At 54.4% G+C, this 26886-nt stretch overlaps 4 protein-coding genes across 8 annotated transcripts in view; 3 read left to right on the top strand and 1 right to left on the bottom strand.

Annotated features, from left to right (window-relative positions):
* Positions 1-725: 725 nt before the first annotated feature.
* FAM83C (family with sequence similarity 83 member C) lies at positions 726-12206 on the top strand. Its single transcript, XM_042230031.1, has 6 exons — positions 726-812; positions 1872-1883; positions 5139-5768; positions 8146-8313; positions 8496-8620; positions 9499-12206. The coding sequence occupies exons 1-6, from the start codon at positions 726-728 to the stop codon at positions 10934-10936; spliced, it is 2460 nt and encodes an 819-aa protein (XP_042085965.1). The 3' UTR covers positions 10937-12206.
* Positions 12207-13144: 938 nt separating this feature from the next.
* EIF6 (eukaryotic translation initiation factor 6) lies at positions 13145-19453 on the top strand. 5 transcript variants are annotated; one of them, XM_012188071.4, is made up of 7 exons: positions 13145-13211; positions 13475-13586; positions 13721-13806; positions 15349-15524; positions 16067-16243; positions 16421-16602; positions 19182-19453. In XM_012188071.4, exons 2-7 carry the CDS (start codon positions 13480-13482, stop codon positions 19189-19191), a joined length of 738 nt encoding a protein of 245 aa, XP_012043461.1. In that variant the 5' UTR covers positions 13145-13211; positions 13475-13479; the 3' UTR covers positions 19192-19453. The 5 variants fall into 5 exon arrangements, with proteins under 5 accessions (XP_012043461.1, XP_012043462.1, XP_060252810.1 ...); XM_012188072.4 differs by having other exon boundaries at positions 13145-13240; XM_060396827.1 differs by having other exon boundaries at positions 16421-19453.
* A 576-nt stretch (positions 19454-20029) lies between these two features.
* On the top strand, positions 20030-21136 carry MMP24OS (MMP24 opposite strand). Its single transcript, XM_027977122.3, has 2 exons — positions 20030-20102; positions 20187-21136. Exon 2 carries the CDS (start codon positions 20190-20192, stop codon positions 20361-20363), a length of 174 nt encoding a protein of 57 aa, XP_027832923.1. The 5' UTR covers positions 20030-20102; positions 20187-20189; the 3' UTR covers positions 20364-21136.
* Positions 21082-26886, bottom strand: part of MMP24 (matrix metallopeptidase 24) — a 53741-nt gene continuing 47936 nt past the window's right edge. Inside the window, exons 9-10 of the mRNA XM_027977120.2 lie at positions 25817-26083; positions 21082-23744 (exon numbers count right to left, since the gene is read on the bottom strand). Of these exons, the coding sequence (XP_027832921.2) occupies positions 23407-23744; positions 25817-26083 (605 nt within the window). The 3' untranslated portion in view covers positions 21082-23406. The remainder of the gene's footprint in view (positions 23745-25816; positions 26084-26886) is intronic.

The raw sequence follows: 26886 nt of genomic DNA, 5'->3' as shown, positions 1-26886 counted from the left end.
CACTGAGCCACCAGGGAGACCCCCACCGGTACTTCTGATAAAGCTGACTGGAGAACATAGCTTTTGCTCTCTGGCCAAATGGACTTTCTAATATCTTCCCAAAACTAAACATGCACACCCCCTGCCCCCCAGGACAGAACCTTCTCTGGAATTTTACCGTGAGAGACAGAGATACCCAGAAATATCTGAGCCCAGCTCCTTCCCTCAGCCACCAAGTGAACAAATCATTCCCCTTCTCTGTGGAGGGTGGAGCCGCTGAGGACTCAGGAGTGGTCCTCTCACACTTCGCCTCCAGGAGATGGGAGTGGGAAACATTTCCTGAAGGAAACATGAATGGGGACTGGGATGGGATACGTGGATGGATTGGTAGAGGGGGTGGAGGGAAGGATGAGGGAGAAAGGCTGAGACCCCGTCATCACAGCATCCACACTCTAGACCACCTTTCCAAAACAGAATGCCAGAATCCTTATCCTTGTGATGGTGCTTGCCTGGCATGCATCCGCGTATGCGCAGTGGAGAGAGGACCTTGCCTCCCGTGAGCTGGGATAAGAGGCCAAGTCTCAGAACCACAGTCCACTGACACGGCCCAGGGTCACATTCACCTTCAGGACTGGCCTGTGGCCTGGAGGGGCTCACCAGGAGGAGCTCCTCTGATGTTGCTTCGTTTGTTGTCAGGCCTTCCCAGAGCCCCTGCCCCTTCACGGCTGCAAAGACTCTAAACCACCATGTCCCGAGCCCCTCATCCTCCTCCCAGTCAGGCCCCTGACACAGGGAGTCCACTTATTCCTCTCGACAACCTGGTGAAAGAGACGGTATTGGCTTCATCCTACAGATAAGCCACCGTGACTCAGTGCTCAGCTCACCCATTAAGTGCCAGAGCCGGTGTGGCCTCCGGAGACCTTCGTGGTGCTTCAGAGCAGCTAAACCACAGCATCTGGCTTGTTTCTGGGACTCTGGTGCTTTGGGCCACTCTGCCCTGCATCCCCCCACCCCCCACTGCACCCAGTTCCTTCAACAAACCTGTCCCTGCCCCTCTAGTCCTCCAGCCTGGCACACTCAGCCCACCACTCCACACATCTTGAAATCTTTCTCCTCTAATTCCCAGCACGAGCCAGTCTCTGGGAATCCTCACAACTTGTCCCTGTGTCTAGCTCTTAGCTTTGCCTTGATTCAAGAGATTTGGGGGACTTCCCTGGTGGTCCAATAGTAAAGAATCTGCCTTCCAATACAGGGGACATGTGTTTGATCCCTGGTGGGGAAACTAAGATCCCAAATGATAGAGCAACTAAGCCCTCGCCCTGCAACTACTGAGTCCACGCACCTCAGCTAGAGCCTCCGCGTGCTGCAACTAGAGAAGCCGTGTGCTGCAACAGAGTCCACACGATGCAGCTAAGACCCAACACATCCTAATTAGTTAATTATTTTTTTAAAAGAGATTTGGGCATACTCTGGCTCCCCTCCCAGCCCTGGCTGCTCCTTCCAGGAATCTTGTCTTCTCTGACCCAGAGGTGCCCCAGTAAAGGTGTGTGGCCATGTTGGCATCAGATCTGTTTGCAACTGAAGGGCTGCAGCCCAGCCTCTGCTCCTACCATCCAAACGACATTCACCTGCTCAGGCGCCACTCAGCTTGTGAGAACAGATAAGGCTAAATAGCCCCCAGAATGGTAGAATGATGCCTGAACACCTCCTGGACAGGAAGATCTTTTTCTTCTTCTTAATAATAGTTATTAAGGAGCCTGTTCCCGACACACTGCGGCCAGGTCTGGGCTTAGCTATCCACATGGCTCTCGTCACCCTGGGTCCCCACCCCAGGCTCAGCCCCAAGGCTAGGACCTACCTGTCTACCCTCCCACTGCCCTTTACCCACTCAGCCCATCGAGAAGGTGAGTTATTCTGCAGCCCTGGGGAATCTGGTTTGATTTACATGCTTTTATTGGCTTGGCCAATAAGTTCATTAGGGGTTTTCCATAAGATGTAATGGAAAAACTCAAATGAACATTTTGGGCAGTCCAATATTATCAGGGTATCAGGGATCCCTTGGAGCCCTTTTCAGCTCAGTCTTCCTATCCTGGTCCTTCTCAGCTGAGTTCCCTTGTGCAGACACTTAGGCCCATGGTCTAATGTTAGGGTCAAAGAGCACCCCCGCTGCCGGATGCTCATACACCCAGAAGTGCACCCCCACCCACACATGAGAGCACACACAAGATGTGCATGTAGGTAAACACACTGATGTGCAGCTAAGGCAGCCAAGCAGACGCACAAACATCACAGATAGATAGCAGGTAATGTGTGTACGTGCACAGGTACAGGGTACAGGCACACCTCATTATTGCACTTCGCTTTATTGTGCTTTACAGGTATTGCATTTTTTACCAACTGAATCTTTGTAGCAACCCGGAGTTCTCAGATGAGGGTTAGCATTTTTTAGCAATAAAGTATATTTTTAAACATTTTTTGTGTCCCTGTCATGCAGCAAGTGGGATCTTAGTTCCCCAACCAGGGATGGAAATTTCACCCCCTGCAGTGGGATCCCTGAGTCTTAACCACTGGACCACCAGGGAAGTCCCAGCAATAAAGTATTTTAAAATTATGTATTTTTTTAGACATACTGCTGTTGCACACAGTAGACTACAATGCAGTATAAACATAACTTCTGTATGAACTAGGAAGCCAAAAAATTTGTGTGATTCACTTTATTGAGATATTTGCTTCATTACAGTGGTCTGTAATAAATGGTCTGAACTCATGATATCTCTGAGGCATGTCTGTATATGTTGAGCCATATGAAATGTGAAATTGCCAATATTCGGTGGGTTTTTTACTTACAGAAATGGAATCTAATACAAATGTGGGCATGGAGGGAAATATATATAAAAAAATATAGAGCCAAATTTTTACACCCATGTTCAAGCAGCAGCATTCACAGTAGCCAAAAGGTGGAAACAATTTAAGTGTCTATCAGTGGGTGAGTGGATAAACAATGTGGTATGTACACACAATGGAATATTATTCAGCCTTTAAAAAGAAGGAAGTTCTGTCACACATGGTCGAACATCAGTGAACCTTGAGGATGTTATGCTAGGTGAAATATGCCAGTCATAAAAAGACAAAGACTGTATGATTCCACTTACATGAGATACCTAGAGTAGTCAAATTCATAGAGTTAGAAAGCAGAGTGGTAGGGGAACTTCCCTGCTGGTCCAGTGGCTAAGATGCTGCATTCCCAATACATGGGGCCTGGGTTCGACCCCTGGTCAGGGAACTAGATCCCACATGCCACAGCTAAGACCTGGTGCAGCCAAAAAAATTAAAAACGAGAAAAAAAGAAAGTAGAGTGATGGCTGTCGGGGGCTGGGAGAGAGAGAGAGGAAGGTACTAAGGCTGTTATAGGGACAGAGTTTCAGTTGTGGAAGATGGAAAAAGTTCTGGCAATGGATGGTGGTGAGAGGTGCATACCAGTGTGGGGGAACCACTGAACTACATACTTAAAAACAGTTAAGATGAGGGACTTCTCTGGGAGTTCAGTGGCTAAGACTCCGGCTCCCAATGCAGAGGCCCTGGGTTTGATCCCTGGTCAGGGAACTAGATCCCACATGCCACAACTAAGACCCTGGTGCAGTCAAATAAATTTTAAAAAGTAAATTAAAAAAAAATTTAAGATGGTAAACTTTACATTAATTAAAAATAATTTTAAAAAAGAGCCAAAAATACGTATCATCAGGTAGATACGTACACACCGAGGGATAAACCACAGAAACTCAACAGCACCGAAATGTGCCTGCTCCCCTCCCAATAGTGCTTCTCGGACCCAGATAAGGCCCCTGCGCCCCCCTCAACAGATCTGGAGATAAGGCCCTAATGAAGGCCCTGCTACCCTGGCTACCCCGACAGCTTATTACCCTCCCACGGTCTGGCTCTGCTTACTCACCCCCCCACCCGTCATTCAGCCTCCCCACCTCCAGAAGAGGACCTCCTTTTATTTTTTTGGCCGCACAGCATGGCACACGGGATCTTAGTCCTGCAACGAAGGATCAAACCTGTGTCCCATGGACACAGAGGAGCCTGCGGCCGGTCTGGGCATGGCCACAGACCGCTGAAGCAAGTGCAGCCAGCACTGAGCAGGGTCACGAGACACGGCCTGAGGTCTCCTGCCGCCCTGGCCATCCTCACTGGACCTCGTCCGTCCACAGAAAGGCGGTGCCTCGGGCTGGCACTGGGCACCGCTGCGACCACTCCTGCCCAACCTGCCCCCCCAGTGAGCTGCCTGCTGCTGACTCCTTTTCTGCAGCACAAGGCCTCTCACCCTGCTCCTGAGGGCTCTGGGACTTTGGCCCTTGATGGTGGCAGAAAGCAGAAACTTGCCTCCAGACCTGCTTGCCTCCGAGCCATGCAACGTGCGCCCTGATCCTCTCAAACGATGTTCTCATAACGATTAAACTTTTTCAGTTTTATTTCTTTTTGGCTGTGCTGGGTCTTCGTTGCTTTGCATGGGCTTTCTCGAGTTGTGGCGAGCAGGGGCTACTCTAATTGCTGTGCTCCGGCTTCTCATTGTGCTCCTGCTGTGGAGCAATGCCTCTAAGCACATGGGCTTCAGTAGGTGCAACCCACAGGCTCGGTAGTTACTGCTTGTGGGCTCTAAAGCGGAGGCTCAGTAGTTAATGGCTCACGGGCTTAGTTGCTCCACGGCATGTGGAATCTTCTGGACCAGGGATCGAACCCATATCCCCTGCATGGGCAGGCAGATTCTTATTCACTGAGCCACCAGAGAAGCCCATAATCGTTTAATATCCAGCCCCTGAGGAGGGTTAGGGTTAGAGTTAGGGTCTGGCCCCACCAGGTCAAGAGCTTTCCCAGAGTTGAGCTTGTTGGAAACAGCCATCTGAACAGAATTTTTCCGGAGTGGAACAGCATTTTTTACCGGGACTCTGGAAGGTCAGGGTTTGGAGGAAACTGCTAGGAGTCTGGAGGGGAAGGAGCAGGTGATGCTGGGGTGGGGCTGAGGGGGATGGGGAAGGAGAGTGTGCTGAGGGCCTGCCTTTCTCTGGGCGGGCGAGTCCCAACAGCAGGCAGACAGGTGAGGCTGACCCGACAGGTTCCTGAGGCCGGGGGCAAAGGGGTGGAGCATGGCTCTGACATAGGGTGACAACAGACCCGGGGCCCTGCCACACAGGGCAGGCGGGGCGGCAGGCAGGCCCGCTGGGATCTTCTTCCTGCCGTGCCCAGCCCAGGGTGCAGGCCATGGAGCCCGCTGGAGGGTGAGAGGAGCTGGCGGGTGGGCGTGTTCGGAGGCCCAGGGCATGGCGGGGCCGCTGAGGACCCGGGTGGAAGAGCTGAAGCGACCTTGGTGGCGGGAGAGCGCCCCGCTAGTGCTGCAGCACAGCGAGGCAGCCCGGCTGGCCGCCGACGCCCTCCTGGAGCGGGGCGAGGATGCCTACCTGCGGGTCATCGCCGAGGAGCGGGAGCTGCCCTTCCTGAGTGCCCTGGACATGGACTACATGACCAGCCATGCGCGCGGGGGCCCGGAGCTCGGCGAGGCCCAGGGACCCGAGGCCTTGGGGCCTGACCGCCTCAGCCTGCACTCCGAAGTCACCTCGGGCACTTACTTCCCCCTGGCCTCTGACATAGACCCTCCGGACCTGGACTTGGGTTGGCCCGAGGTGCCACATGCCACGGGCTTCAGCCCTACGCAGGCTGTGGTCCACTTCCAGCGGGACAAAGCCAAGAGCATCAAAGACCTTCTGCGTTTCCTCTTCAGCCAGGCCCGCACGGTAAGAGCCCCATCTCTTCAGACACCCATTTCACAGATGTGCAAACTGAGGCCCAGGGACGGAAAGGGACCAGCACGCAAGGCCACCCAGCAGCTTGGGGCAGCACTGGGACAAGAACCTCTGTGCCGAACAGATCACAAGCTCCTAGAGGTTTTATTTACCTTGGTAATCCCTTGGAGGGCTTCCCTGGTGGCTCAGATGGTAAAGAATCTGCCTGCAATGCAGGAGACCTGGGTTCAATCCCTGGGTTGGGAGGGTCCCCTGGAGGAGGGAAAGGCAACCCACTGCAATATTCTTGCCTGGGAAATTCCATGGGCAGAGGAGCCTGATGGGGTACAGTCCTTGGGGTCGAAAAAGAGTCAGACACGACTGAACGATGAAGCACAGCACAGCACAACCCCTTGGCACTCGGGGACGCTATGGATAAGCTTAGAACAGGGGATGGGCCTCAGAGATACCACAGACACCCAGAAGACAGGTGCAAAGGGTGCTCATTGCAGAGAGGAGTCCTCTCTTCTGGGGAAGAAGGTCCATGGCTTCCATCAGATTCTCAGAAAGATCTATGATCCTAAGACAAAGAGCCCCAACCTCGGTGAGCATCTGAGCCACCCCCTTGACTTACAGAGGAGGAAACTGAGGCCAAGGAGGGGATGGTACTTACTCAGGGAGGTCCAGTCCATTGGTGAAATGGAGCCAGGGCTCAGGTAGACAAAAGAGGTCTAGACTCAGGCCCCAAGACCGAGGCACAGCCCTGACGTATGGCCCCAACCACGCCTTGCCCCTTGTGTACCGTGTCTCCCCTGGCCTGAATCAGGGGAAGGGGCACTGGAGCCTGGGCCTCCACTTGGTCTTGAGGGCTGGGCTTTTAGCTCTGCACCCAAAGGAAGGAGGAGAGGCGGCTGCTGGGTTCAGGGATGGGGAGCAGGGGCTCAGGAGAAAGGGAAACGGGGGAGGGCAGATAGGGGTGCTGTAGCCACAGACTAGCACAGCCTCACTCCTGGAGCCCAGACCACTGACTCAGGAGGCAGGGGGATGAATCAGATGACCCCAGGCAGGGTTCAAGGCAGGTTAGCCCCAGTGCCCTGGCTAGGGGAGCAGCCTGCAGGGAACCCACTGCAGATGTTAGGGGCCAGGATGCTGGGACCTACCGGGACCTCCAGAGCCTCCCTGACAAGTCTCCCTATGCCCCAGGCAGGGGAGGGCAGGGCCTAATTGGCAGCAGGAATGGGGTTATTAGTGAGCGGCTGCTGTCATCACTTCTGCCCCTTTGATCTTTCTTGCTTGTCCTCCCCACCACCCCCCATCATCATTCCTGGCCAGACCTGTGCCATGGACCAGGGCATCCCTCAATGCTTTGGTTCCTCTCATCTAGACCCTCCTCCTCTGGGCCAGGAGCCAGGCTTCCACTCTGGGCTGTCACTGACTCTCGGTGACCTTAGGAAGTGCTTCCTCTCCCTGTGGCCCAAGGTCCTTGTTTGTTAAGGAAGCAGCAGGAAAGGGTCATTTATTGAGCTTCAGTTGCATGTTGAGGCTTTTCACGTTTGATTCTCCATAACTCAGAGAGGTAGCTATCTTTACCTCCATTTAACAGGTGAGGAAGTCGAGGCACCCAGAGGTGAAGGAACTCACCCAAGGCTGTGTCACTAGGAAGTAGCAGACTGCAGGTTTGAACCCAGTTCTGTCTGGCTCCAGAACTGGAGTGCTTTGCTCTGCACCTGCTGCCTCTCAACCTGGAGAACTGGGAGGGGAGGTTCTCACAGCAGACAATGAGCATAAAACTTGGTCCCAGTTGGTGTGGGTGGTAAAGGTCACAGCAACCTCTGCAGCTTCCCAGAGGAACAGATGGGTCTGGCAAAGGGCCCCGAAGACCCTGGTCACTGCCCGCAGCTCTGGTCCATGACAAGGAAGCCTCAGAGTCACAGAGTGACAGCTGGAGCTAGTGGGGGGTTAGTGTGAGGTGCTGGCCTGGGAACTGAGGGCTGGGTTCTGCTTCTGACTCTTCCCCTCTCTGGGCATCAGTCCTCACTTATGTAGAGGAGACCTTCAGACTAGTGCAGCTGATCCACGGACCTCTTTGAGAATCTGACAACAGATAAACAAAGTGTCCTTAGGTAAATGCACACAAAAACTTTCAAACATGCAATAAAAATCAGTTAAAACAAAAAAAAAACAAAACCTTTCAAACAGCCTTCTGGGCTTCAAGACAGTGAAACCTCCCTCTTTCTAAGTCAAACCCCCCCAGGCTGGGTCACCACTAAGAGCCCTCCCAGTTCAGATGGTCTCACAGGCTCTGGCCTCCTGCTTTGCAGTCCAGTGCCTGTTTCCTGGGATCTGGCCGCTGCCCCCGGGCGGGGCTGAGTTCTCCTTGCCTCCACAGGTAGTGGCTGTCGTGATGGACATATTCACGGACATGGAGCTTCTGTGTGACCTCATGGAGGCCTCCGGCCGGCGCGGTGTCCCCGTCTACCTGCTCCTGGCCCAGCAGCACCTGAGGCACTTCCTGGAGATGTGCTACAAGATGGGCCTCAACGGAGGGCACCTGCCGGTCAGCAAGGGATGGGGCAGGAGCCGGGGCCTGGGGTGGGCTTGTCCATGAGCGCTGGGAGCCAATGGGAGGGGGGCTGGCTTCTCTTAGCTCTTTCCGGTCAGAGATTCCGTGGGATTTGGACATGGCTTGAGCCCCGATCTCTCAAGGTCACCCCCAACCCCCTTCCCTCCTTGGCTCAGAACATGCGTGTACGGAGCACATGCGGGGACACATACTGCAGCAAGGCAGGGCGCCGCTTCACGGGGCAGGCCCTAGAGAAGTTTGTCATCATTGACTGTGAGCAGGTGGTGGCGGGCAGCTACAGGTGAGTGAGCGGGATGTGGGGGTGCACCTGGGGCTGGGCCATGGGCTGGTGAGGCTGCCTGGGAGCTGGCAGCTTTGAATTGCCCTTCATTCATCCGTCCTTTCCAACATGGACTTCAGTTCAGTCGCTCAGTCATGTCCGACTCTTTGCGACCCCATTAATCGCAGCACGCCTTAGCAGCCGCCTAATGTCAGGCATGGTGCAGGGCCCAGTGGCCAGTGTGGGGAGCAAGAGAGCCCCGGGCTGGGCCCTGGAGAAACTCACTCTGTGGAAGGATTACTTTAATGCTCCAGCACAGGAAATGTTGTTGTTGTTGTTTAGTTGCTAAGTTGTATCCGACTCTTTGTGACCCCATGGACTGTACCCTCCAGGCTGCTCTGTCCACAGGCTTCTCCAGGCAAGAATACTGGAGTGGGTTGCCATTTCCTTCTCTGGGGGAATCTTCCTGACCCAGGGATTGAACCCGCATCTCCTGTCTTGGCAGGCGGATTCTTTACTGCTGAGCCACCAGGGAAGCCTAGAAAATATTGGTGTTGGCCAAAAAGTTTCATTCAGGCTTTCCTGTACCATCCTATGGAAAAACCTGAATGAACTTTCTAGTCAACCAATAACTCTTGCACCTTGGAACTGGAGGGACTTCAGGGAACCTAGACCTTGGTCCATTTTACAGATGGGGAAGTTAAGGCCGTGACGGGAAGCCGTGTGTCCAAGTCCACTAAGCCGAGCAGCAGACTCTAGAGTCAGAGCTCTGCCCTTCACTTGGGCCCTCGCGGTGCTGGTAGTGGTGGTGGTGGTTTGGTCTTCCTCCCCTGGTTGTGACTCCTGCCTGGTCCCGAGGGCCTGCACTTTGCCTCCTGACCCTGTCTCTCTGCCCCCAGCTTCACCTGGCTTTGCAGCCAGGCCCACACGAGCATGGTGCTGCAGCTGAGGGGCCGCATTGTGGAAGACTTTGACCGGGAGTTTCGCTGTCTTTATGCTGAGTCCCGGCCTGTGGAGGGATTCTGTGGAGGTGAAGATCCCCCGACCCCCAGGGCACCGCGCCCTCCCCCAGTGGCCTTGGCTTTTGGGCCAGGAGTCCCCAGCACCACATCCTCATCACCCTCCAGCACCAGCCTCAGCAGCATCAAACGCTCACCTCGCATGGGCCACTCGTACCTCGCTCTGCCAGGAGGCGGTGACCACACTGACGTGGGTGTGGGGTCCTCATCCCCCGGCCCTACCCGCTGTGAGGCCGATGGCCAGCCCTCCCTGCAACGCCAGCTGTCAGACCCTAACCATGGCCCGCTGCTAGGGCCCTACAGGGCCAACCTGAGCAAGCTGGGGGCATCCCCCTGGTGCCAGTCTTCCCCTGCCCTCAACCACAATAGCACCAGCCCCGTGACCCTGGCAGGGGGGTCACCCCTGCTTGCTTGCTCCCGCCCTCTCCTCCCGTTTCCCTGGAGTGTCTCAGCTCTGCCCCAGTTCCCAGAGAATGGGGTCGCAGGAAGCCAGGAGCCTAGGCCCTCACGGGGCCGCTGGGTACCCAGCACAGCCCTGGAGACACTGGAGGAGAACAAGGCATCTCTGAGTCAGAGCCATGGCCACCTGGATCTCCTTGTTCCCTTCCCCAGAGCACGAGAAGCAGGAGGCCCTGATTTGGGGGTGGCCCGCAACTCAGGCTCTCTTTGGCCTGGTGAGCAGGCACCAGAGGACAGGAGGTTGGCCCCAAATCAGAGATACAACCAACTGGATTTCCTGCCCCAGGCCCAGGGTGCCAGGGGAGCCCCTGAGTCAGGCTCACCCAAGGTTGGCAGGTGGACCCCAGAGGACAAGAGGCTGTCCGCAAACCACAGCCATGGCCAACTGGACCTCCTGGTGCAGTCCCCCCAGGCTGGGGGCTCCAGAGTGCCCCCTGAAGCCAACTCTCCGGCCAGGGCTGGCAAGCAGGGTCCAGATGAACGACGGCAGACCCTGGGCCACAGCCAGCTGGACCTCATCACAAAGTTTGGTCCATTCCGGGGTGAGGGGCCTGGGCCCAGTGAACTTCCTAGGCCGAGCCCTGCTCGAAAGGCTGGAGTGGACTTGGGGGAGGAGAAGCGGCGGACACTGGGCCACAGCCAGCTGGACCTCATCACCAAGTATCATCAGTTGCAGGGGGCCAGGCAGGAACCTGAGCCCAGCCTCTCCGGGGGCCCTGCAGGTGGCCAGCGCAATGGTAACAGCAATGGCCTGTCTGAGGATGAGAAACGGCGGACCCTGGGCCATAGCAAACTGGACCTCATCACTAAGTACAACAAGTCCAAGTTCAAGTTGCTCCGAAGCCGCTTTGAGACCTAGTTGTGCTCCCAGAAAGGGACATGTCTGTCTTCCACCTACTGTGACCAGATTTGTTCAGATCCCAGACTCTGGGGAGGAAGCTCGGGTAGGAACTGTATGGGGAGAGGGATCTAGAAGCCCAGGTTAGACATTCCCGGGGCTCGGGATTCTTGTTCATATACGCACATGCGCACACATAGGAAAATGGAATTTACAGTTACCAGGCACCTGCCACTTGTCAGTGTGCTGGGCCCTCCATACCGGTTACTTCTCATCATTCATCCTCACTCACACTATCCTACAAGATAGATTCTGATAGGTATACAATTCTAGGACCATAGGTATCATCTTCCCTATAATATAAATATGAAAGCTGAGACCTACTGAGTTTGATGACTTGCTTGGAATCAGGTTCAAGTAACTAATGGGGCTCAAATCTTTATTTCTTAAGATTGTGTTTTTGCACAGATGGGATACACAATATCAATAGTTCCCATGTCCTCATACACACAAAATCCATATATCATAGAGGTGCCCCAAATACCTGCACAATGTACACTGCACACTGACAAGGTTCACACCCACAGACACAGTCCACGTGATAAACCAGAACACTCAGGATCCTAGTTATAGTTAATAAATGTCACTTGGCTAAATGAAGCCAGTACACATTCAGTGCACACTGTAGACCCCTCAGGGTCAACAGACTATAAATATGCACTTAACCACATACACACACACACACACACACATACACACTCATGGGCAGGCATGTACCATCCAATAACTTTTTCTACCTAAAGCTGTGTATCCAGTCCTGTGCTGACATGCAGCAGGGCTCCCAGTCCCTGGAAGACAAGGATTCAGTGCATAAATCATTGGTGTTTCTAATGAAAGGCTAACCAGTGACAGAAGGTGGTAGAGAATGAAGGCCAGAGAGTGGTGGTGATGATGGAGTGGTGTGAAAAATTTCTTAGAGGAGGCAGCTTTTGAGCCAAACCTTGAAGGGTGGGAAGGACTTGGATGGATGGAGGTGAGATTTAGAGGAATTCCTGGGAGAGGGAACCCAATGAAGAGAGACCAGGGAGAAGACTGAGGGAGTGGGTCTGAGATGAACTGCAGAGGACGGAGAGGACACAGATAGTCAGACTCTAACACACACACACACACACAATCATCTTGCTTAGTGTTGCCAGAAGTATAGGCTGTCAGATGTGGGTCCCTCTCCTGAGTTGCGGCCTGCCTGGGAGTGTATTTGTGATACAAATCAATAAAAGCAGACAAGCTCTGACCCGGAGGCTGCCTGGTGTATTCTGAGAAGGCCGAGTTACGACTATGCAGGTGAGGGACAGGGGAAAGGCACCATTCTGACCTTTCCCTGGAGGAAAGTGAACGGCTGTAGGAGGGTGGGGGTGGCAGGGAGCAGGGTAGGAAAGGGGTTCCAAGCTTCTCTCTGCTCTCACTGAGAGTGACATCCTGAGAGACCCTGGGACTTTAGTGTGGGCCAAGTTCATCCGTCCACCAGAGCATGTCTCTTGACTGCCACCATCTGTGGGTGGGGTGGGGTGGGGGCAGAAATTGGCCTGCTGAGTGTGATCAAGCCTGTGCAAAGGGCACAAGTGGAAGCCATCAGCCCCCAGACCCTTGCCCACTCTGGACGCCCCCCCTCGCCGCCCCCCAACACTCTGCTTCATCCACCGTCCGCTCTCCAATACCTTCTTCAGTACAATGATTTCCTTTACTTCCTGGCTGTGCCTCCTCCTCCAGCCTCTGGCACATCTCATTTCTCCCTAATGGACACCTTCTCCATGACCTCATCCACCCCAGGCATCTCAGGCCTTCAGTCTCCCCTGGGCTCCAGATTCGGCCTGGAAATCTGTCCTGTACCTTACTCTGTCCCTCACCTCCCCCACACCTTCTCTTCCTCCCTAGGCTTAAGTTCAATAAATATATCTCCAGCATTAACCCATCTTTTGCGAGACCTCCTGGCTCCTCCATTCTGATACCTCACATCCAACCAGCACAAGTCTCTGTCAGTTGTTCCTCCTACAAAGATCCCGATTGAATGAATGAATAAAAGAATGAATGAGAAGCTTGCTGGAGGCGGGGCCAGGAGGGGGTCTGGACCGAATCACTTGCAACCATAGAGTCCGCGCAGGGGTTGGGAGCTAGAGTGGCCGCATGCGTGGAGGCGTGCGCCACGCTCTGTCGGAAATCCCCTAGGGTGGAGGCGGAAACGGAAACCTACAGAGGGGAGAGGAGGGCTGTTGCCGCGTGTGGAGGTTGCGTTTACCTGGTGAGCGGTTGTCGCTGGACACCGGAAGGGTCAGCTCGGGGCGCCCGGAGTCGTGAGGGGTGGGGGCCGGAGGATTCGGGACCAGAGAGTCTGGATGGGAGCGGTGGGCGGGACCTGAGGGCTGAGGGCCGAGTGGGGCGGGGTTGCAGTGGGGCTGACGCATGGAGGCCGGGGGACGATGACCCGGACCCGGCGTCGAGGCCGAGGCACACGGTCCCGGGAGAGGATCCACAGGCCCTGAACTCCAGTCCCACAACCCCTAGGCCTCATGGCGGTCCGTGCGTCGTTCGAGAACAACTGCGAGATCGGCTGCTTTGCCAAACTTACCAACTCCTACTGCCTGGTGGCCATCGGAGGGTCGGAGAACTTCTACAGGTGCCATGGGAACCCCGGGCCCGCGGGCAATGTGTGGGTGGGTGGCGGGTAGAGGTCCTTGGAGTCGGGCTCCGACAGAGTGAGGAGGGTTCGGGCCCCTTAGCCCCGTGATCATTGAGTCCGTGTCCCCACAGTGTGTTCGAGGGCGAACTTGCTGGTACCATCCCCGTAGTGCACGCGTCCATCGCCGGCTGCCGCATCATCGGGCGCATGTGTGTGGGTAAGCCGGCTGAAAGTCGCCGAGGGAGGGAGTGGAGCCTCCCAGCACCTTTAATCTTCCCCCTAGAAGGGACCCGGAGGACCCAGGGATTTCTAGGCTTTCATCCATCATTTCCAGCGACTACAGAATCTCTCAATTCTGTGCCGGACCCGGTCTAAGTGTCAACAGATCAGGGACAACCTCTGGCAAAGGTTTCTGGATCATTGTAATCAAAACGTCAAGGGCTTTCACTTTTACACTTGTTTCAGTCCTTCACTGAAGACCCTGGGAGGTAGGAATTACTGGCCTAATTTGACTGATGAGGAACCTGAAAATCAAAGAACCCAGGTGACTCCTCCGGTTCCACACCTAGCGTGAGGCAAAATTGGATTGTCATCTCTCCCTCCCTGGCCACTGACTCTGGTAGATTGCTTCCTCTTTCTGAGGGTCCATTTCTACCTCTAAAAAATGACAAGCTAAGATTCTGGGGCATCCTGTGCAGTTACTTATTTAAAGCTTAAGTTCTATTTACCAGGTACCCCTATATCCATCAGCACTGTTGACTCTGGTCATTGGTCCATCCTTTGAACTGCCTCCGTTTTCCTTTACTGCCACCCCTTATTTGTAGTTCTGCTCCGATAGGAGTTTTCCCTTTATTTTTTATTGTAAGCCTGATGATTTTGGACTCTTGAGTGTTTCTTATTCAGGCAGAAGAACACTCTTATCTCTGGACTTGGTGATCTTTTGACTTGAAGCTAGTTCTTATATAATAAGAGAGAACTTAGCCTGATCATTGGTGGTTTGTTTTGTTTTCTTTTTTTTAAAGGATGGGAGAAACTCATAGTTTAGAAGTTCATAGTTGTGTCCTTGCAGAGTTAGGCAGAGGTTTAGACGTTGTTGTCACAATATAATTATAGTTCATTCATGTTGCTGTGTACTCAGTATTGTGTAAATGTACCACAGTATATTCATTCATCCTTTTGACAGTGGGTATTTGGGGTAGTTTTCAGTTTGGTCTATTATGAGTAGTGTTGCTATGTTTCTTAGTGAACAAATGTATGTATTTCTGTTGGATATATAATATCTGGGAGAGGAATGGCTGGGTATCCAGTGTAATAGATGATGTCACATAAGTATCTGAAGTTGTTGCCCAATTTACACTCCTATTGGTTGCTCCATATATCTTTGCCAACCGTTGGTGTTGATGTTCTTTTTAAGAATTTAGCCATCTGGTAGATATGAAGTGTTACCTCTGTTTTTAAGTAGCAAAATATACAACTAATGCCCAAGAGCCCTTCCTTTTGGTCCTGGTCATCCCTGGTGGATGATGGTGAATTGGGCAGGATGTTTGGGACAGACTCCTAGGCCATCTCTGGCCTGCCCAGTGGGACTCCTGGTTGCATGGGTGCTTGGCTCAGTGGTTTGGAGGACTGGGGTCTGGATCTAAAGCTTTCCTGGGGAAGCTACCTGGACTGGGTTGTATCTTTAGGCCCCAGTGCTCAGCAGGTCTTGTGAATTTACAGTTCATCCTTGCACAACCTGCCCTAATTTGGGTCTCTCCAGGGAACAGGCATGGTCTCCTGGTGCCCAACAACACCACTGACCAGGAGCTACAGCACATTCGCAACTGCCTCCCAGACAGCGTGCAGATCCGGCGGGTGGAGGAACGGCTCTCAGCCCTGGGCAATGTCACCACCTGCAACGACTACGTGGCCTTAGTCCACCCAGACCTGGACAGGGTGAGGCAGCCCAGTTTAGCCCGAGAGTCACAGGATATCAGCCTAGTCGGTGGTTAGCCACTGTTCTTGCCTATCAGGCAGGAATTTGGGGTATCTCATGTGGCTTCTATTTACACCTGGGCTCCTGCAGTTCAGGCACTGCTTGGAAGAGTGAATAGAGGCCTTTCGTGATGTGACCAGCTAGGGAAAAGAAGCTAGGGAGTGTATTAATCCACCCTGTATTAATCAGGGAGATTGACTCATTCAGTCTTGCAGCCAGGGCTGGAGAGAAGATTGACAGTTGAACTCTTGCCTGTGGGTTAGAGGGAAAGAAGGTGATGTGGAGACCAGCCTCTGGCTCTTCAGGGCATGCATGGCTTTGTAGCTGGCCTTGACTCTGCTCCAAACTGTATTCCCTCCTTTTTCTGGGTGAAGCTTCCATATGCAGCTGCATAGCAGAGGAATGAGCTTAGGGAGTCACGCCCTGGGTGGGTCTGGGTGTGGAGGCCCTGGGTACTTTGATCTGCTTGTTCTGTGCTGAGCACAGTACCTTTGGCTAACAGGAAACAGAAGAAATCCTGGCTGATGTGCTAAAGGTGGAAGTCTTCAGACAGACAGTGGCTGACCAGGTGCTGGTAGGAAGCTACTGTGTCTTCAGCAACCAGGGAGGGCTGGTACATCCCAAGACTTCAATTGAGGACCAGGATGAGCTGTCTTCTCTCCTTCAGGTCCCCCTTGTGGTAAGCAGTCATGTTCTCTGACCTCTGTTTTCTGCTGGAGCAGATCCCTTTGCCCAGTATTTGGGAATCTGGTTGCAGTTTGGGGTTGAGACTGTGGGTCAGAGACCAGGGATTGGGGAGAGTCCTCATGACTTGGGCTGTTGGTACCATGATCCTCACTGAACCATCCTTTGGCAGGCAGGCACTGTGAACCGAGGCAGTGAGGTGATCGCTGCTGGGATGGTGGTGAATGACTGGTGTGCCTTCTGTGGCCTGGACACCACCAGCACAGAGCTGTCAGTGGTGGAGAGTGTCTTCAAGCTGAATGAAGCCCAGCCTAGCACCATTGCTACCAGCATGCGGGATTCCCTCATTGACAGGTATCTGGGCCTTTCTTCTGTTGAGGGGACAGGAGGGAGATGCCGGCTATAATGGGAGCCACACTGTTTATACTGGTAGGTTCTCCTCTGTGAGGCTACATCCACATAGTGCTGAGTAGGCACAGGGTACAGTCCACAAGCATTGCCTGAGTATCTGCCCATTCCCATCTTTGAGGATACATCAGTGTATCCCTTCTCTAGGCTGTCTTGCTTTATTGCTGACCACCTTCTTTTAAGGGCTTCCCTGGTGGCTCAGAGGATAAGCAGAAGACCCAGGTTCGATCCCTGGGTTGGGAAGATCCCCTGGAGAAGGAAATGGCAACTTACTCCAGTATTCTTGCCTGGAGAATGCCATGGACAGAGGAGCCTGATGGGCGACAGTCCGTGGGGTCACAAAGAGTCGGACACGACTGAGCGAGTACACTTACTACCTTCTTTTATAGTTTTTAATATGCCTGTGTGTTGCTGTATCCAGCCAGTAGCCTGAGACAGGAAAGATCTTTTTATTGAGGGAAGAAGGGAAGGCTGCTTTGGTGCCTAAGGGACTTGGGGGTAGATGTGGTGAATGCATCAGAATCACCGTCATCAAAAGTGGGTTCTTGAGCCCTAACTCTGGAGATTTTGGAGTGTTAGGCTCTAGAATCTCCTCCTTTGGAAGGCATCAGGTGCTGGATGTTTAGTACCCCCTCCCCTGCCTTTTGTGGCTCTGGAGGCTCCTATGAGACACTTAACTGGAGTCCAGGAAGGTTTTAGGAAAGACAAATCAATCAGCCTGGGCTTTAGGGAATAAGTGAAAGTGAAAGTGAAGAGCTCAGTTGTGTCCGACTCTTTGCAATCCCATGGACTGTAGCCTACCAGGCTCCTCCCTTCATGGGATTCTCCAGGCGAGAATACTGGAGTGGGTTTGCCATTTCCTTCCCCAGGGGATCTTCCCCCCCCAGGGATCGAACCCGCATTGCAGGGAGATGCTTTAACCTCTGAGCCACCAGGGCTTCCCGGTAATTGAATATACAGAGATAGGGTGGGGAACTGTGGAGGGTGTGAAGGGGAAAGGTTTTATCCCCAGGGTTGAGGACTGAATGCCCCTGTCAAGAAGTTTTGACTGTAGTAGGTGTTTTGACCTCTGTTCTGTGTTGGGATGCTTCTTAATGTGGATTCTTGACATCATCTTTCAAATCCTGATTGCCTCAGTTTGGTGTAGGACACAGCCATGTGTAGTTATTTCAGTAATCCTTCCTGGGTGATTCTGATGAGGGCAGTTTGGAGACCACACTGACAAACTGCTCTCAGCACTGGAAAGCAGTTGAAAAGGTCTGAGCAGGAAAATGGTACCAGTGGTTTTGTCATTTGTTTAACAACTTTTATTTTTTAATACCTACTATGTATCAGACAATAATGATGTGGTGATGAGTAAAATATACCCTCCCTCCCCTTTTGGAACATTGACCCTCATAAAGAAAACAGTACTTCACAATTAACCATTTAATTAAAGAACAAAACAGAGAAACTTCTTAGCAACTGAGAACAGAAAGAAATTTCTGTAACCTGATAATTCAGGTCAATTCAGTTGCTTAGTCGTGTCCAACTCTTCGCGACCCCATGGACTGCGGCATGCCAGGCTTCCCTGTCCATCATCAACTCCTGGAGCTTGCTCAAACTCATGTCCATCGAGTCGGTGATGCCATCCAACCATCTCATCCTCTGTCGTCCTCTTCTTCTCCTGTCTTCAAGCTTTCCCAGCATCAGGGTCTTTTCCAGTGAGTCAGTTCTTCGCATCAGGTGGCCAAAGTTTTGGAGTTTCAGCTTCAACCTGATCATTGTTACCTACTAAAAAAAACTACACCAATGTTGTATTTAATGGAAAAACTTCAGAAACTGCCAGGCAGAACTGCCTACAGGCAGCAGCACTGGTCAGCATTGTAGTTACTATTTTAAAAAAAAAAAAGGGTATTGATAAAGCAGAGACAAACTCATTAGCCTCCTTTGGCTTTGAACCTGTTGAATTTGAGGTGCCCATGAGACCTCACAAGGACGGTGTCAGATAAGGGATGAGAAATGTGTACTTCAGGCAGTTCCCTGGAAGCCCAGTGGTTAGGACTCACTGCTTTCACTGCTGAAGGCCTGAGTTCAGTCTCTGGTCAGGGAACCAAGATCCCATAAGCTGTGAGCAGGCTTTTACAATCATGCAAATGATTATCACCTCCAGGAAGAATGTTCTGGCTCCAGTCTTGCCACTAGAGGATTTGTGATCTAGTCGTGTCTCTTCCCTCTCTGAGCATCCCCCACCCTTCCCTTGTCTGATTTGGTCTGTTGGACTTGACCTGTGAGGCTCTGATCATGATTAGCAATTTGAATAAGTTATTTTGAGTTCACCTGCTTGAGTGGAGAAGGAGTTACTGTTCCTTTTTAAGCACTGAGAGTCCTGGACTGGATTGTTACTTGTGGCAGTGGTGGAATCTGCAAGGGGCTCTTCAGGGCAGAGCTGGAGCAGAGGTCCTGGGGTGAGGGTGGAGGGCACCCTCACCCTCCACGCTCAAGCACCTGACACCTACTGACAACACTCCTTTCTCTCTCTCCAGCCTCACCTGAGTCACCTTCCATACTGGTCCCGGCTCGGACTTTGGCTCCCTCTCAGTGTTCCACCCAGTCTGTCCTGAATGCTGGCAGGGCAGTGGCAGAGAACTCACCTGGACTCGTGGCTGTATGCCCAGCCTTTCTTCATCTGTGCCCATCTCCTGAATCTATAGTTACTGCAGAAATGTGCCACGTCATGCTGGCTGGCAGGTCCTATGGCTTCTGGCTGAGAGCTCTGTTGTCTGTGCCACCCCATTAAAGGACAACTTCCTCTGGCCATTCTGAATGTGTTATTTGGGGATTTCAACGTGTACTCAGCCCCCTCATCATTGTTCCAGGGGGAAGGTGGAGTAGGATGCACACACCCCTTAGTTTTACATGCCCCCCCATCATTAGCTTCATCCCAGGGCAAGAGAAAGAAACACTCCATTATACTACCGTTTCCCACATGACTTCAGCCTTATTGTTTTGGCTTCAAAGAATAAGTCTGTTTCAGCTCTCCCGTACGCCAGTATGAGGATCCTGACGGGCTTTGGGGCACCTGGCCACAGGGCAGCATTGTCCTCCTTGACCCGCAGTGGTGGATGGAGGTTGTTGGCCTGGCTGCTAGGTGCCCTGGACAGCCTCAGACTCTTCGGTGCGTGTGGCGCCAGGCTTGAAGAGGCGTGGGTAGTTGGGGCGGATCTCCGAGTTGCGAGTGGGGCGGGGCTCCGGGACTTGGGGGCAGGCGTGGCCGGTTGTTGGTGGGTGGGGTCGGGTATGCTGGGCCCCGCCCCTGCGCCCTGAAACCTTCCCAGGCGCTTAGGGGGCGTGGTTCGTGCGCCGTGACGTCAGGACGCCAGTGCCTCCGGACGGTGCCTCGCTGGCGAGCGGCGAGCGCAGACCCGCGCTGGGACGGTTCCGACCCGCGGCTCCGGCGTTGCGAGGTGAGGGGCGGGCCCCAGAGGGGTGGGGCGGGGCAGGGGTGGTGTGCAGCCGGCCCCGCACCTGACGGGCCTGTCCTCCTGCAGAACATGGGCGCTCAGCTGAGCGGTGGCCAGGGCTCCACGGAGCCGCCGCAGCCCCAGCCGCATCCCCAACCCCAGCCTGCGGCGCCGGAGGACCCTGCTCGGCCCCGGCCAGAGCCCAGCCCCTGGGGGCCGCTGGACGACGTGCGCTTCCTCATCGCCTGCACCTCCTGGTACTGACTCGCCGCCCTCCGCAGTTAGCGCCCGCCGCCTCCTGTCGTCCAGTTCGCTTCTCCTGGTCGGGCCCTTGTCTCCCCACCTTCGCCCACCCTGGAGGCGCTCGGAGAGTCGGGGAGTCGAGGGGAACTGGAAGGAAGCCGCCTCTGCAGCCTCGCCCGGGGGCGCTGTCTTTCCTCTGGCCCCTCCCGCTACCCTGGATTTGTTCGCTCCTTAGCCTGCACCCAGACTAGCTCAGATTTTCGTGTTCTTGCCCACCCCACAGTTTCTCTGGCCGTCTGGGTCCTGGGGCAGCCTTCTCGTCACTGGCTTCCAGAACCAGGTCAGGACTCTTGGTAAGAAGACCCCAAGGCTACTGACCTCACCTCACCTCATTTTTCGCTATCACCAAGAACTGGGCTCTTGCTTTTGTCCTGGTCATAGCACCTTGTGTTTTGACTTCAGAAAAGACCTTGCCGCAGTGACCCTGCCCATCCATACCTCTCCTGGGAGAGGTGCCATCTTGGGTGGCCACCCTGGCATTATCCGGTTGTATCCCTGGGAACCCAGTTACAGAGGGCCTCCAGGGCCAGCCTTTTGGAGAGAGAGGGCATCTGATTTTGGGGGCTGGCAGATGAGATGCGTTGGGCAGCTCCCAGACACCCCAAGCATCCTGTCTCCCAGAAGCTTCTTCAGGCCACTCAGAACCTGATCCCTGTTCCGACAGCCCAGGGAAATGACACACTCTGTATTTTTGTTTTATTTAGAAATGATTTAAAAAACATTATACAAAGGCTGATCAGTTTAAAATGTGACTGACACTGAAATGCTGTGATGTTCCCCAGACTGTGGGGAAGCTGGGCTCTGGGGTCCCCAGTGCTTTGCCCCTCTGTCTGTCTGCCCTGTCCTGGGTTGATGGACAAACAGATGACCCCAAGGCAGGAGAATCCATGACTGGAAACCTCCAGGCTGAGCCCTCTCTGGGCCTGGCCCTGCGTCCCTCACATCTGCAGCCTGGGCTGCCTGCCTCCATCTCCTGCTCTTTCTCAGCTGACCTCAGTAGTACCAGGAGCCAGTGGGGAGCCTGGGGGGCCTAGAGCTTTCGCGAAGTGAGAGCACCAACCTGAGGAGTGGAGAGGGACCAGGGAAGGGGGAAGGGAGGCCGAGGAAAGATGGATAAAAGAGACACTTCTGATCTCATCTTGGACCCTGGAGGGGTCCACAGGTGGGGACCCAATGCCCAGCAAGCCCACTAAATGGCCTGGGCAAGTAACAGCCTCTCTGTGCTTTGTTTGAGGGCACAGTGAGAGTTATCCTTGGCCTCCCAAGGACTACATGAATTACATGTGAGTGGACAGGTGAGCTAATAAAGTGCTTTGCAAAGTATAAAACACTGTACAAACCTATGAATCACTAATATCTCCACAGTTGTTCCCCACCCACCCCAGGGAGCCCGCCCTTGACCAAAATGAGAGGAAAAAAAAAAAAAAAAAACGATGACGATGGAACACAGTGGACCCATATAGGTGTCTCTGGGACAAAAGAGATTTTGCTCAAGATGGCTCCCAGAGGCCCTGTCTGCTACAGGTTAAGCAGACCCAAAGCTCAGAGGCCACAGGGTGGGGGGCAAGGCCTGTGCAAGCTCAGAGGCCCTGCCAGCACCCCCAAAGACTGACATCTCCTCATGGATTTGGCAGAGAGCCTGTGGACATCATTGAGCCCACTGGTCCTGCCTCTGACTCCTTAGCGACAAGCAGGTCTGCCTCTTCCTGGGTTGATGTGAGGCAAGCCAAGCCCTAGGAATTCCTGCCAGAGACAGTGAAGGGCGGGCCCCTAGGCTGGGGGCTGTTACCAGTTATGGGTGCCCTTTTCCAAAGAGCAGTGCAGGGTGGTGGGCCTAGAGAGTTGGGTTAGCAGGGGCCAAGCTCATGGTATAAACACTGCTTCTGGGCTGAGAAATTGAGTTGGTCTCAGGGCACCTAGGGGTGCGGGCTCTGAGCATTTCAGAAGACTGCCCTGGGCCCCTTCCCCCAGGGTCATGAGAGTGTTGGCCTGGAGTCATTTCTGTCTCACCTAACCCATCAGGCTGAGCTCTCAGGCCACAGGTGACAGGCTGGAGCAGGGCAGGGACTTGGGGGATGGTGAGAGAGGCGGGAGAGTAGAGGACAGCTACAAACTTAAATCAGCCTCCAGAGAGGGATCAGCTCCTGCTCCCACCCTGTAGCTTCATCACCAGGGCCCAGCTCCTGGGGTGTTGGGGCACTGGAGGGGCCTTAACAGCACCTTTGTCCTTATCGCTGGGGGGAGGGCTGGCCTTGCCAAGACAGTCACCGCTAATTCACCTAAAGCCTCAAGCAGCCTTTGCAAAATGGGACTTTAAACAATAGTGACAGGACACTGAAATATTCACGATGTGACAGCTGGGTCCTTGTCAGACCCAGCTGGGCCACAGCCCTGCCTGCAGCACGTGACCCTAAGAGGAGACCCTGACGTGTGGAGCAGGTTTCCTGAGGGGTCTGCTGTGACCAGCAGGGGAAACCCAGGCTTGCTGCCCACTGTGTCGGCGGCAGGGGTCCTGTAGCCGTGGAGGGCAGTGGGGGTGGGGTGGGGGGACATCTGACCAGCAGGTGTTGGCAAAGGGGGACCAGGACTGGTGGCATCTCCCAGATGGGGCCGAGGGCTGTGCTGGCTTCCCACAGAAGGTGCTGGGTCCAGCCAGGTACAGCGCCGTAGTGCCCCATGGACCCCACGGGGCGCAGTGACCACAGGGCCTCCTCCTGGCATGGGCCCTGCCTCCTGACGGGGCCTGGCCTGTTCCCTGGAGTAGGGAGCAGTTACCCAGGACAGAAGGCTGGCAGCTGGGCGCCAGGCACCCACCCTGGGGCACAGCCGCCATCACTCCCTGCCCCATGTTCAGCCCAGGCCAATGCACCACCACTTCAGCTACGTGACCCCTGGCCTAGGGCCCTGCTGGCCCCGATGGGCAGTGGCCAGAGCTGCCCCCCAGACCCTGGTGAGGAAGGGCCTGGCCAGCCAGACTGAGTGGACAAAGAGGGCTCTGGGCTGCTCACACCCACTCCTGGACTGGCTGCTTATAGTAGGTGACAGGCTGAGGGCCCGCCTTGTTCTTGAACTGGAAGATGGTGTAGACCAGCACCAGGATGCAGAGGGACAGGATGCAGGGTATAACCACGGCCACTGCGTTGACAGAGCCCGGCACGTCGTTGATGGTCACCATGATGTCCACGTCGTCCTGGGGCAGCCTCCGCTCCTTGCGCCGCTCCGCCTCCTTCTGGTTGCAGCCCATCCAGTCCCGCAGGATGTTGCGCGGGTAGCCTGGCTCCACGCTCAGCTTCTGGTTGTCAAACTTCCAGTAGTCCCGGCCCTTATAGAAGTAGGTGTAATCTGCAGAAACACGGCCCAGCATCACCATCCCGACACTTCCTGCACCTGCTCTGGGCCAGCAGGGAATGGCAAGGGGCTGTGGCAGTGTGGAGGAGGGGCCACCTCTCCCCCCCAAGAGGAGCCCACGAGCAGCTCTGAAAGCGGGGGTGGGCGCATGCGTTGGTGGGGACAGCGTGTTGGAATACCTGGAGTGCCTGGCACACCCTGCAGAGGGTGTGGCTAATCAGGGAGTATGACCTGCCCAGCTGCAGAGGCACCCAGATCCGCACCAGCCCACTCTGTCATCTCAGAGGTGCTGGGAAGCCACTGAGGGGCTTTAGGTAGAACTGGTGAGTTCGTTTTGTGTTTCCTAGACAAGGACCCTTCTCAGCCTGGGGTCTCAGCCCTGTTGTACTATGTCCATACCCCCTCAGGCCCCCCACCCCAACATGGGTCAGATGCAGCCCCCACTCAGGGCTTGGACAGCGCTGCCTCCACAGCTAGCTCCAGGGCTGTGCCCGCTCCTGCCTGAGCCAAGGGGGACAAGGAGCCAGAATTCTCTTGTCGACAGTGGACACCACCTCTTGGTAATTACCTTGCCTTTTTGGGAGCTTGGCACACATGACTTCACAACACAGATTGCAGGGTCACTGGGACCCTGCTTGGGGAGGGGATGGAAGGCATGGAGGCAGCAGGGATTGGCAGCCACCACAAGGCTCCCTGCAGCAGCCTTATCGGCTGAGCCAGTCCTGAAGGAGAGCAACTCACGTTCTCCCATTGGCCGACTCCTCACCCTGGCTGGGACTTTCATTGGCTAAGGTTCCTGATGTCACCTGTCTCTGAGGCTCCCCCAAAGAGTAAGGCCACGTGTATCAAGCATCAGCTACACGGGAGAGCCACCAAATAGCAGCTCCACCCCCCCATTAGCCCCTGGCTTTCTTACCAGAGACTTCGCCTTGGAGAGCCCTTCCTGACAACCCTCTATCACAAGGCCCTCTGTTCAGATGCTCTCTCTCACGTGCTTTCTCTTACTGCCTTTGTTGCCACCTTACTTGTTTTTCTGCCTCTAGGCTGGGAGCCAGAGATGCAATGCACATCTCATCCCAAGCTCCATCTCCAGCCCTCCCACACAACCTGGCTCTCAGTAATTACTGTGGAGTGAATGAATGCCTGTCATTCCATAAAAACTGAAACATCCTCAACAAGATGATGATAAAGATAACAGCTGAAACGTACGTGGCACGGGCCAGCTGCTCTACGTAATTTATGATCATCCTCACAAAGCTCTGTGAAGTAGGGACCATTGTTATCCCCATTTTATAGATGAAGAGACTTAAGTGCTATGCCCAAACTCATACTGAGTAGTGGAGGTGGGATATGAAACCAGCCAGGTTGGCTCCAGAGTCTGCTTTTGACCAGATCAGTGGAGATGAATTCAACAGGCATTCATGGATTCGCGCTCAGCACCTGGCAAGTCCCAGCTCCTCCTCCTCTTCTTTTTGGTTGTGCTGTACAGCCTGTGGGGTCTGAGTACCCCAACCAGGGACTGAACCCAGGCCCTCGGCATTGAAGTTCAGAGCCCTAACCACTGGACTACCATGGCATTCCCTCAGTCCTTTTTCTTGACAAGCTTCTAGTCTAGTGGGGAGAGAGGCTCTGAGTCAGCCTGCCACCAGGAGAAGCTAAGAAAATATACATTAGAAAAAAAAAAAAAGGCTTCTCTCTGTTATCTTCAAGCCCTGTGAAAAAGCCCTTTGGATCACCACATCCATCATTTCAGATCTGATAACTCAAGGCACTCCTAGAGTACTCCCGAGGACCTCTGCTTGGGAAATGCTGCCGGAGGGAATGAAGTCAGTCTATGAAAGCCTCTCTCAGTTGTGAATGATACCTGGACATGAGAAACTGTGACTTGGCAGCTGTTAAGAGAAGATTAAGTGACTGTGAATGTCGGTCGATATGAGGCAGTTGTCTTTGCCACCAGATGATATTTTTCAAACCTAGATATCATGAGAGTACGCCTCCAGTGGGCGGGCCCTGATGAGGCCTACACTAAACCAGATCCCCCCAAACCCGGCCGGGTTCTTACGTACATCCTTCCTTGCTGATGAAGGCCCCTTGGGGAGCCTGGGGGATGCCCTTCCACACGGTGATGGGCTTGGGGTAGCCAGGGTCCGTGGCCCGCCGCTCCTCGCTGTAGCGCCAGTACCGCTCGCCTTTGAAAAAGTAGGTCTTGCCCACAGGTTCCCAGCGCAGAGCCGTGTCAATGCCTTCTCGGGGCAGACAGCTGCCCAGCTCCCCCAGGCTGTGGGGGTATCCAGGCTCCACCGTCACCTCCTTAAACACCCAGTACTTGTCACCTGTGGCCAAGAGGAGCCCAGGATTAGCTTTTCTCAGTCATTCAATGCCGGAGATTGTGCTTAGATCCACTTGCCCATCATCTACTGGGACTGAAGTCATTCATGAAGCCAGTGTCAAGGGGAAACAGCCCTAGGCCTGCTTGATCCCCCTGGCGGGGGCGGCTGGGGCCCCTTGGCCCAGGCAGAGCTTAGAGGGCAAGAAGCCGGAATCTGGTGTCAGGTCCTGGGCAACTCGCCCCACGCTGCCCCGGCTCTGTGCCCCACCCTCTTTCCGTTTCATGTGACTTGCTCCTTAATCCTTTCTGGGTGACCTCAGCCTCTCCTGGCTTCACACACACACAAGTACTCACCTTCTACCAGTGACACCCAGCTCTGAGGCTGTGGCCCATGGCTGCTCTCCCAGTGGACCTGGGCCCCAGGCCCAAGACCCTGATTGCCCACCGACCTCTGGGAATTTCCAGGTCTGCTTCCAGAGTTCCTCATCTCCACCGCGAGGGCTCCCTCCCTCACCACCTCTCTGCCCTGCAGCATCCCCAAAAATGTGGCATCCTTGGTCCTCTTTCCTCCTCCTCTCAGCACTCAGCCTCTTGCAAGGCCTTTTCCATCTCCTGACCTCACTGCTCCTCCCGGCACAAGCCTTAGAGACATCGCCCTCCTCAACTCCAGAAATGGCCTCTTACCTCTGCCCCGATTGCCGCCTGCCCTCTGGCTCTCTGCTGCTCACAGAGAGTGAATGCTAGCACTGACCTAATGGATCGAGACCACAGTCTGGCTGGGCAGCCAGGGCTCTCGGGTCGCTCCCC

The sequence above is a fragment of the Ovis aries genome, chromosome 13 (assembly GCF_016772045.2).
Source record: "Ovis aries strain OAR_USU_Benz2616 breed Rambouillet chromosome 13, ARS-UI_Ramb_v3.0, whole genome shotgun sequence".
NCBI classification, from domain to species: Eukaryota; Metazoa; Chordata; class Mammalia; order Artiodactyla; family Bovidae; genus Ovis; species Ovis aries.
The sequence above is the reverse complement of the archived record's forward strand: the minus strand, read 5'-3'. Positions and strand labels throughout refer to the sequence as shown.